This window comes from Anopheles cruzii, chromosome 2, assembly GCF_943734635.1.
Source record: "Anopheles cruzii chromosome 2, idAnoCruzAS_RS32_06, whole genome shotgun sequence".
Taxonomy (NCBI): domain Eukaryota; kingdom Metazoa; phylum Arthropoda; class Insecta; order Diptera; family Culicidae; genus Anopheles; species Anopheles cruzii.
Window position 1 is genome coordinate 121,537 of NC_069144.1, and position 10,481 is coordinate 132,017.

Sequence of the window (10,481 nt, forward strand, 5' to 3'; positions counted from 1 at the left end):
CTTTTGAGAGGATGAGAACATTTCTGATGTTTCGAGTCTCAAAGTCACAGTACGATCATTTCTGGCCTTGCAATGGATCGTTCGGAAACGCTGCGTCCGTTCGTGTAGCGTCCGATGCCGGAAGTACTTTCCTTGCGGCTTTGAGTTAGTGTTGAGTTATCGTTTTCTCATAGGGGCCGATAACCCGTTCGCTATAATAAAATTGCGCTGGATCTTTCGCTACTAATAGCCCTCCTTCCAACAATGTAGAACGAGCCTGAACCATGCTTTTCGATTTTCTTTTCCTTCTTATTCGTAAGAACGGACTACATAATCATTGTTCAATCGTGGGTTGGAATCATTGGTTGGAAATGGTGCCTGCCGATCGATCGGATGTGGGAAATTATTGGCTTGTTCAAGATCCGAGCGATCTATGCAAGAATGTGGTACGATTTTTTATAGTAACAGGGTATCTTTCGGAACAGTATATCCCTCGTTCAACAACCTTTCTGCTATTTCATGTGCCCGTACCTACAGCACAAAAACCGATCGTTAAAACTTTTACGAACGATTCGCCAAATTCATATTTTATTTTACCTAAATCTTTTCTCATCAATATCCATTGACAGTATTTGGAAGAACATATCAATACAAAGTCTTTTAATTACGCTCGACTACGTTAGGGGTTTGGTACTATGCAATGACAGAGTCGCTACTTTTCGGTACGTGACACAAGGTTCAAAGAAAAATTACCGCACGCCGCATTGATTCAGTACGCAGTTGAAACATGATGTCACAGTACGACCCTCGACCAGCCAGATTGAGCAAAAAATCGTTCCTAATGTGGCGCGAAACGGCAACCACATTTTTAACTTCATCAGTCATCATATTGCCATCGGGTGTCGGTTTGTTCATTCATCTTTCATTCAGTTTTCATTGCACATATATACAAAGTTGGTGTTGGAAATTTAACGGCCAATGTCTAAAGACAAGGTACTTGAGATTGAATGTTGGTCAAACGGACAAAATGTCGCGCAAAGCAATCTGTTTTGCTGAATGAAAAGTATCGAAAAGCATGAACTGTTCTATCATTTTATATTCAGCGTGATAGCTTACAAGAAAAACCGAAATACAAATTTCGAATTCCGTGCTTCAAGATTCTTTTTTTTTTTAATCCTTGAGTTACGCAGATTCTTAAAGTTTAACTGTGAAGTGCAACATGATTTTCCGCTTTTCTCTTCTACCATCGACGAAAGAGTTTCCAATTAATTCGTTTTGCTGTTCACTTTGATGACGTAATAGCTCCGAATCAGAGCTACAGCGCTACAGCATGCACCGCTAGGATCGACGATTTGGCCGACGCTTGGTCGATTTCAATTTAAAACAGCCGCACCGACTTTATTAGTAGCAATTGACGGTGATTATACTATCGCCTGCGATTGCTTTGGGTTCCAACAATCTGCCATGGCTCCCGATGTGCTGTTAGAATGTTTGATCATACAGTGCCAACGAAGACGTCGGAGCGACCTGTTGCGTCGGCTAATACTTGCTTACGGTGGACAGTCTTGGTCTTGGCGTCGGCTAATGTAATTTACAATTTGTGAGCTCAAAAAATGTGCGGGAAAACAGTCACAAACGAAGGGGAAATGTTCAAAACGTCTGTGCTTGCCCGGGAATGTGGGTGTAGTTAATTTTGGTACTTGGTGGTTCCACGACACAAACCGGTCCCGAATTGCCCGAGACCCACGAAAAATCATAGCAAAACATTAAAACGCATGGTGGAAACGTCAAACAACAACGGTGTTTTCGCGACAACGTGAAACGCAAAACGTACTCAATTCGGTTTTCTTTGCGCATAAACGCGCTGTCCACGTTGTAAGCAAAACCCCGGTGAATCGATTTCGTCGAGTGTCATTTTAGTAAATCAGTGATAGCTTGGCAAGGTGCTTGTGGCCTCGACGACATTCATCTCGTTGCTTTTGCCTTAATATTATTTCATTTCCCTCTAATATAGATGACGAATACTAATATATAGTTTGTGCGATCGCTGGAAAGTGCGTTTTCAGGACAGAATCTGCTCTATTCATTTTCTTTCGCCAAAGTCGATAAGCCATCAAAATTGCCACCCTAGCGTAGATTTCCACCGCAAAAATCGTAAGCCTTGCGATTGTGTGTAAACGGCGGAATATCTGCGAGTATGTTACGCCGACATTGTGTGCTTACAGCCCGTGTTATCTTTTGTTAACTTATTGATCATTTTCGCAGAACCCAGCAGTCACATTTTCACAGACGTGACTTGCGTGAGCAGACGCAGGGCAGTGGCAACCATGGCAACGCTTCTAAAGGCGTTCGGCAGCTTTTTCACAAAGCATCCTTTGGCGGGAAACGGTTTAGTGTACGGGACGCTTTACGTCGGAGCAGAATTTTCTCAGCAAACGATAACGAGAAAGATTTTGGTTAGTACTGGAGTGCAGTGACCTGGAGAGAGCATTTATATAAGACACGTCCTACCTTTTCAGACTAATCCACCGCAAAGCATTGACAGGCCCACGCTGGGACGGTATGCCGTGATGGGCACGTTTGTTTATGCTCCGATACTATACAATTGGTGGGTTGTTATACAAAAACCACAGATCATGATCATGCTACTTCTCGCAGCCCGTGCATTTTGATATGGAATGCATTCATCAATTCAAACTCTTGTTCTAATTACGATCCTGTTTTTTCTCCCTACTATTTGTATCTTCTTTGTGCTAATATGTACGAATGGAAAGCTCCCCCACTCTCTTTCTCTCTCTCTGTGTTTTTTTCTACTACTATTTTCTTCTTTTCCTTCTCCTTGAGTCGCACGAAACGTCACTCGCTTGGTCAGGTTTGTGGAAATATCACAAAGCTACAAAATGATCACATCTTCAAATACACATTCATTTTTTTCGCGCCTCCATTATTTCTGCACACCAAGAAAGGAAAACGAAACCTTTTGTCTCTCGAAGGTAATTAATTGCCACTGTTGTAGCCTCACCACATAATACGGTATTGTAAGTGCGAAAAAAACGCAAAAATGTTGTGCTAGCTCCAAAGCATTGACTTGCATTGCATATTAGAAAGAATGACAAAAAAAATGTCTAAACATATGTATTAACGTAGATTTTTATATACGAACATTACAGGTATAGGTGGCTTGATAAAACTTTCCCTGGAACCGCAAAAAGAATCATAGTAAAAAAGTTACTGTTGGATCAATTTTTGTTGACTCCTCCATTGTTGGTGATATTTTTTACTGGTATGTATTGTGTGGCAGCCAGTCAAAGTATGCGTAGCTACCCTTTCGTCCTCCACAAATGCAGGCATGTCACTAATGGAACGACAATCATCCATCACCGAAGAGTGCCGGCAAAAGTTTGTTCCCACGTTTGCCCGATCCTGTCTTTTTTGGATTCCAGCTCAAACCCTAAATTTTGTTCTGGTACCGCCAAAGTTTCGAGTAGTGTACGTGGGCTCATGTGCCTTCGCTTGGGTTAATATACTCTGCTGGGTCAAGCGCCAAAAAATGACTAGTGATCTGAAAGTTTAAAAAACCTTTCAGAGCGTCATTCAGGAGACTTTTTAATACAACGCTCGTTTCTTACAACGCTAACACTAAACCAGGCCAGCTTCAGGCTTTAGGTAGAGAACAAATCATTTAGCTAGAACACAAAAAGAAGTTTAAAAAGTAATCTACAAGAACACAATCAATTTTATAGCACACGCAAACGCAAAACGACGCCGTTTGGAATATAGTAGCTAAAATAATTAAAACGATAGAAGTAAGCATAGCTATTTTGATTACTGTTAACTTTTTAAAACATTGTTTAGCTCCAACTTCGTTGTTAATATCGAGCAATAAAACCAAAATTTTGAAAACCTCACGTATCAACCATTGGTAAGGCAATTGTTTAACGTCACATACTGTAAATAATGAGTACATGAGTCGCTTTGTTTTCACTGTGTTTCTCTAAGGGTAGCAGCTATACATGATCGGAAATCAACTTTGAGAATGATTCTCCCATACTAACCACAATTTATAAAAATAATTCACACCTTATTCTTCCACTCCGTTCCTCCATACCATACTTCCTATCAGGGCGGATACTAAACAAAACTAACCGTCGCTGGGAGTCCACCAGTGCTACGTTATGCGAGTGAAATGCTAGTAGAAAACGTATACTACCTTTGTATACATATTTGAAATTGATTATAAACAAATGGTTTCACTCGATCGTATTTCGCGCTCATCACTAAACTTGCTAGCTAGGCCGTGCCAGCACTAGCACATGCCCAATGTTGTGAGCTGATATGAACACAAGCCCTGGACATATGTATATTTTCCAAGTTTTTTACGCTAGACGACGCAATGAAAGTCTACACTTGAAACCAAAAGTTTTGTTAGAGAGTTTGGAGTTCTCTTCCAGAATAAATTTTTAGGTACATGCCGGGAAGGTCAGTTTTCTATTGACACTTTTCACGGTCTTTTTGCAATTACGACATACCATCTAAAACGACGAAGATTTCTGTACAAAATGCATTATGCAATGCAATGCACTATGTTCATGAGTTTTCGAACTTATTTAGTTGTACAAATTACTTAAAGTTGCGTTAACTACAATCGCGTACTTCAGTGTAGCCGCTTCGAACCACACGTCGATCCTAACCTCTAGAACTATCGTTTGGTGTATACCCTGTCTTTTCGCTCCCTTCCTCGAACGGTTCATTTGTCTGTTGTGTATAATAAAAAATTAAGAATAACAAAAACAACGTAGCTACCCGACCCACAAGGACCCACCAATAAACCACACCAACCAATACGATCGCCCATCGCGATCGCGAGGTCAGAGGAAGGTGCTACGCGTTTTCCCCTATAATGGACACAGCTTAGCTGTAGCGAGGGCGAGAAGACATTATATTTGGGTGAACGAAGGTAAGGTGACCCCACCGTTGCTCTCGAGCATTCAAACATCGGAGGTATGGTGGTGCACAGTCAGCCCTACCTCGACGCATGGGAAAAAAGTAACAGATTTATTTTACGATCCAACGGACGATGGACGCGCGCATTTTGACACCTCCAACTCCCGCGCCTACACCCCAAGCGTATACCCTTTTCCGATCGCTTGTAGATAGTTTGTCGTAAACCACACGGGAAGCGAGAGTTTTCTCGCACCACGCAACCACACGCATTTTCCGGCTAGCCAATCGTCACCAACGCAATTGTAAGCGAAAATAAATTGTGGCCGCCGGCACAGGAGCTATGAGGAAATTGTGTACACGTGGACCACACATTCTGGGAGCGATGTTACTCATTCGCTTACCGTTCGCCGGCTGAGAGACCCGAACTGTGTAGTGGGGTAGAACTCGAGCCAATCAATACAGCGGACGGTTTCGCGCTGAAAATAAACAATTCCACGCGCAAACTAAGTAAAGCAGGTACCACGTGTTTCATATTGTGCTGCTCGCTCCTTCCCCTAATCGTGTTCGCGTTTTCATAGGTTCCCTTCGCTACTAAATATTCCTGCCCCATAAACAGAATGCAAGGAGCATTCGAAAACAAGTAATATGCATTCGTGGCGCATACCACAAAGCGGGCGCCTGGTTGCTATTAACAGCACCTCTGAAAGAGACAGTGGCGTTGCATATTATGGGTGTACGACGAAAGTGCAGTTAAGTAACATAAATTTATCTAGCCGTACTCTGCCAGAGCCCTTCCTGGCTAAATGCTCGTACTACTCATAGTATGAGCAATAACATCGTTAGCATCGAGAATAGCATATTTTAAATGCTTGCAAAGGTTGTCTTGTAACAACATAGTTGACAACCTTTGAAGCTGCCTTTGCTTGAAAATATACGTTACTTCACAACTCTGCACTTCGTTGAATAATAACCATGCCAAGCACACATTACTCCGCTTAGAATACCACGCAACAACTTTGGGAACAACCGCCAATAGCAAAGAAAGCCCTTGTCCTGTTCTCTTCGTTATTTTTCTTCTCTGTAAATGAATTATTGTGCGTTGCAGTCGTAGACTTGGAATTCATATGGATTCCCTGGCGAAGTTCTTCCTCCCCGTCGTGTTTCGTCAGTAAAACCGAAATTTCTACCCATGCTGGAGTGCTTAGGTTGACATACGGATGCATACACGCGATGTGGCTTACTATTTGTACGGCAACAATAATTTAATATAGATACTGACGGAGTACGCTCTTGATGACCGAACAAAGCTGTTCTAAGGGGCAGCAGAAAAATCTATATAAGCCAGGGCTCAACACTCAACACAACTTATTCCCTCCAAAGCAAATGTATTGATAACAAGGCAAAACCTGCTGCCAAGAGACTTTCTTCTCCAGTGATTGTTACTGTGTACCAATCAGCACAGTGAATCGCTACCGTTGCGTGCCTGACCTTTGGCAAGTGAACTTCGCACATACGTTTGCGTTCAGTGTCCGGCGCATCAGTCTCTGAGCGCATGTCTCAACGCAGTTCAGTTACGCTCCACGACTCCAGCATACAACCTGATTCAACAATGAGTTTCGAAACAACCGCATTCTTCGACTGGGCATCCGGCACAGGTGCCTCCATCTGGGAAGCCGTGGCACGCAACTTCAGCTATCCTGGCCCCTTTGGTCCAACCGGTCCGATTGCAAAGAGCAGAAACGGAACCGTGCAGGATGAAAGTCGGCTCGATCTTCTGCTATCACCAACCCAGTTCGGTATCGTCTCGGGATTGGTACTGTTTTTGTTTTTACGACACAAAATGATCCGGTGGAGAGAGGAACACGACGACTTAAAGTTTACCAGTGGTGCGGTGGATATGCGGCGAGCCATCTATACGTTCCTTACGTTTCTTGAGTTCGTGTTAATTTCGCCATTGCTTGTTGCCGTGATTCTGGTGTTTAAGTTCTATCGCACGGCTATCGAACTCGTGTTACGTCGGCGTCACGGAAACCACTTCAAAGGGCTTTTGGACGGAGCGGACGTTGTGTGGGCAATCGAAAATGAAAACTCCCGCGGAATGATCAACATCCTGACACACGTTGAAGAACCGTCCGGTGGCCATCACTCTACCATCAGTTCAGAAATTCTGCTCACCTTGCGTAAACGTATTTCGTCACGGCTGATGGGCTACTATCAGCCCCATCCAAAAATGTTCTGGAAGCGCAACGTAGAGCTGGGCTATTACTTTTGGTCTGATCAGTCTGCACTCACCGTTGAAGATTATATACGATTCCTAGACCTCGTCCCGTTGTCGGAAGGGCAATCGCACATCGAGGAACACCATTTGAGGACATTGCTAAGTGCAATCAACAACCGTAACCTGCCTGCCGCTCACACTTCTTCCTGGGAAGTTCTCGTTGGCCGCCAACCGATAATCGATGAAAGTAAACAGATTTTGAAATATCCGGTAAGTAAGTGTGTGCTGAATGAATGAAATCCTCCCTGAAAGACTCACGTTTGTCGACATCTTAACGAAATAGATACTTTTCCGTGTCCATCATTCGCTGGGCGATGGTGTGGCGCTAATGCGTCTGCTGTTGGAATCGATCGTTGATAGGGAGGTACCATCACGCTGGAAATACTTATCGAAGCTTAAAGTGATGAACATCAACTACATTCTTGAGAACAACAACACTTCGGTACATCGAAATCCATATAAACAGGAAACTTGCATCGTCCGTTCATGGAAAAAGCTTCCTTCTGTCGCAGATTTTGTAGCGCAGATGGAGCGAATACGACGTATTCTGTGGACCATTTATACAGCACCGGCATTTTTTCACGATGTGTCGCGACGACAAGTGGATAGCAATTGCATTCATGCAACAGAAATGTCCCACGACAAGGTGGTCAGTTGGCTGTATGAGGAAAACACCGGGAGCTGTTGTCACACGATGGTTGATATTATTAAACGCACCAAACGGCTGTTGCCTGGTACAAGATTTTCCGACGTATTCCTTGCGGCATTGTCATCCAGTTTAGAGCAGTACTTCAGGAACAGATGCGACCAACTAACCCCTGCTCAGAGTCTCACTGTAGTACTTCCTGCCAGAATCGAGAAAGAATGTAAGTCATCGAAAACATTTGTAGATATATCTTACTTTTGCTTTCTTTTCTCGACAATTTAATTACCATGTTAGCTCCCCACTTGAAGCTACACAATCGTTTTTCGGTGGCACTGCAAACATTGCCCATCGCACCCGGCATCTGCTTAAATGACTCCAATCGCTGTCTCGCACTTCGAAAGCGCATCCTTGCTATAAAGAGCTATTCGGACGCATTACGCTCTTCGTCCGATTACATGGTCCGTACCGTCAGGGATGTTGAGGGAACTCAGAGTAAAACCGCCACTATATTCAAGTTATATTACAGATTAACTATTGGATAATGTCGAAAATGACTTGCCTCTTTCCGGAGGCCATCCTACGAAGGATTCTCAAAAGCGCACACAGCACAATGGCGATCTCGAACCTGCCGGGCCCACAGCAACTACCCCGTATCCAAGGACGCGAACTAAAAAACCTAACTTTCTTTATTCCGAATCTAGGCACTACCGCCGTGGGAATCACACTTCTCACTTACGGGGGAAAGCTACAGCTAGGCATACTTGCCGACAGGGCCGTTATTGGCAGCGAAGACGAAGCTCACAGCATTCTGCAAGGGGCGGTCGATGAACTCAAAAGAATGGGTCACTTGCTAACGGAAGTGCTATGAGCGGAATTAGTTGTGATCTTCTGAAAGTATGTCAAAGTGATAGATAATAAATTTTTCAAATTACCTTTTGAGAATGTGTATTTAGCTACTTTGATCTAGAGCAGTAGAAAGGAACAGCTAGACAACGGGTCGCACCACATAAAGAAAATGTTTTTTCATTAAATTTTACACACTTTGGTTTGGATTTGAAATAAATCGTATCGGTCATTTCTGTGCCGGTAGCTGAACCGACAAGAACATTTTCTTGTGATTTTTTACTGATTTTTCCGACTGGTGTAACGTAATTATGTACTCCGCGGACGTGGCCGCGTCCCGCACAAAACAGTTTCGAGGGCCGCGTGTTTGAGACCTCTGATCTAGAGCAACGATGCAACCCTGCCAACAGTTGGTTTGGTCTCTATTTAAAAATTTGAATTTAAAATTTCTTTCGTAGCTGTCGACAGCGTGAAACGTCAAAGCTCTGCTGTCATTGTGAGGTGGCATCTACGATTTGCCGCAATATTCATTTCCGTTTCTCAGTTAAGCTGTTTCGCGTCGTAAATTTAGCTGTCCTAATTGTTTCCTACTTCTACGTTGATATTGTCACCGCTACTACGGATCCATAATGCAGAAGGCTCAGAAAGGTACTCAGCCTGTTGGCAAAGCCCAAGCCGACATCCGCCAACTCATGGGAAGAATTCGGGTGAATACTACAAACCCACCAGTGCAGAGCGTTGTTCCAACATCAACAGAAAAGACCAACCACCGCAGGCCCATCATCTATGATAGCCCTTCGGCAGATCCGCCGCCAATCGCTACCGTTCGCGACCCTGGACTTAGCAATTCTTACGCTCGTGCATTGTTCTTCGATCACACTGATGTTTCTCGAGTGGTGGAAAGCAAAATGCCCGGGCGTAGTGAAAATTCGAAGGAGAAGTACGCTAACACAATCTACGAAACGTACGCGACACAGCCGTCACTACGTATCCGTGAACCACTGCATCAAATTTCGTTCGACACAACGTACCACGAAGGTCTGTTTCGGATGGCACAAACAATGCCCCTAAACAGTGCGGAACAGTTCACTGGCTACCGGAACAAGCTAAGAAGTGGTGGCGTCCAGGAACTCTGCTTTGTTGATATGACGCAGAATAACTGCGTGCTGGAAGATCAAAAAATGATAGTTGCAAAAGTAAAAGCACGGTTCAACAACTGGTCCGCCAAACTGGACAAGCTGACCAAATATCTTACACACTCACAGCGTATTCGCGAGAAGAAGAAGAGCCGCGAACGTGACAAGCTGCGCAAGACGGTGCTGAAAAACTCGAACCTGCAGAGCATAAATAGCGGTATGTTGCAGAATTTACAGGAAAAACTGATCGACGAGCTGTTACGTCCTAACGAACCTAGAATGCTACCAATTTTGTGCCACTTTCAGTTCAACGACGATTCATTGAATCGACGTTACCAGATTGGAAAATACTCTTCAAATAGACTGTTACCAGCTTATGTCCCTATTTTCACCAACAATAGCATAATAAGTTCTAGCGAAGTTAGCTTGAATTCCTCTATCGTTTCTGATATCAGTATTAACGAAACGGAAAATGTTGGCGTGGATCAACCGTCGGAGATAGCGTCGAGAGAGAGTCTGCCGACTACAACAAAAAATGTGCTAGTGGGAATTGAACCACCGCTGCAAAGATCAGTCCTTTCTGTAAGCCATATTGACCGCCATATTCATTTCCAGTGCCCAGCAATGAACGCACAGGAAAATAGACCAAGGAATG

General features: G+C 43.7%; 2 protein-coding genes across 2 annotated transcripts in view; both read left to right on the forward strand.

The window, feature by feature from the left end:
* Nucleotides 1-3,833, forward strand: part of LOC128268035 (methylcytosine dioxygenase TET) — a 46,645-nt gene extending 42,812 nt beyond the window's left edge. The window contains exons 2-3 of the mRNA XM_053005031.1: nt 3,150-3,262; nt 3,327-3,833. Coding sequence (XP_052860991.1) covers nt 3,150-3,262; nt 3,327-3,553 — 340 coding nt within the window. The 3' untranslated portion in view covers nt 3,554-3,833. The remainder of the gene's footprint in view (nt 1-3,149; nt 3,263-3,326) is intronic.
* Nucleotides 3,834-6,195: 2,362 nt separating this feature from the next.
* LOC128277592 (uncharacterized) lies at nt 6,196-8,789 on the forward strand. The gene is made up of 4 exons (XM_053016071.1): nt 6,196-7,411; nt 7,485-8,067; nt 8,142-8,305; nt 8,374-8,789. The coding sequence occupies exons 1-4, from the start codon at nt 6,476-6,478 to the stop codon at nt 8,713-8,715; spliced, it is 2,025 nt and encodes a 674-aa protein (XP_052872031.1). The 5' UTR covers nt 6,196-6,475; the 3' UTR covers nt 8,716-8,789.
* The last annotated feature ends 1,692 nt before the right edge of the window (nt 8,790-10,481 follow it).

Coding starts and splice junctions, on each gene's coding strand:
- LOC128277592 (XM_053016071.1), top strand. CDS start 6,476: ATGTCTCAACGCAGTTCAGTTACGCTCCACGACTCCAGCATACAACCT. Junction 7,412..7,484: donor AACAGATTTTGAAATATCCG/GTAAGTAAGTGT, acceptor TTAACGAAATAG/ATACTTTTCCGTGTCCATCA. Junction 8,306..8,373: donor GCTCTTCGTCCGATTACATG/GTCCGTACCGTC, acceptor GTTATATTACAG/ATTAACTATTGGATAATGTC.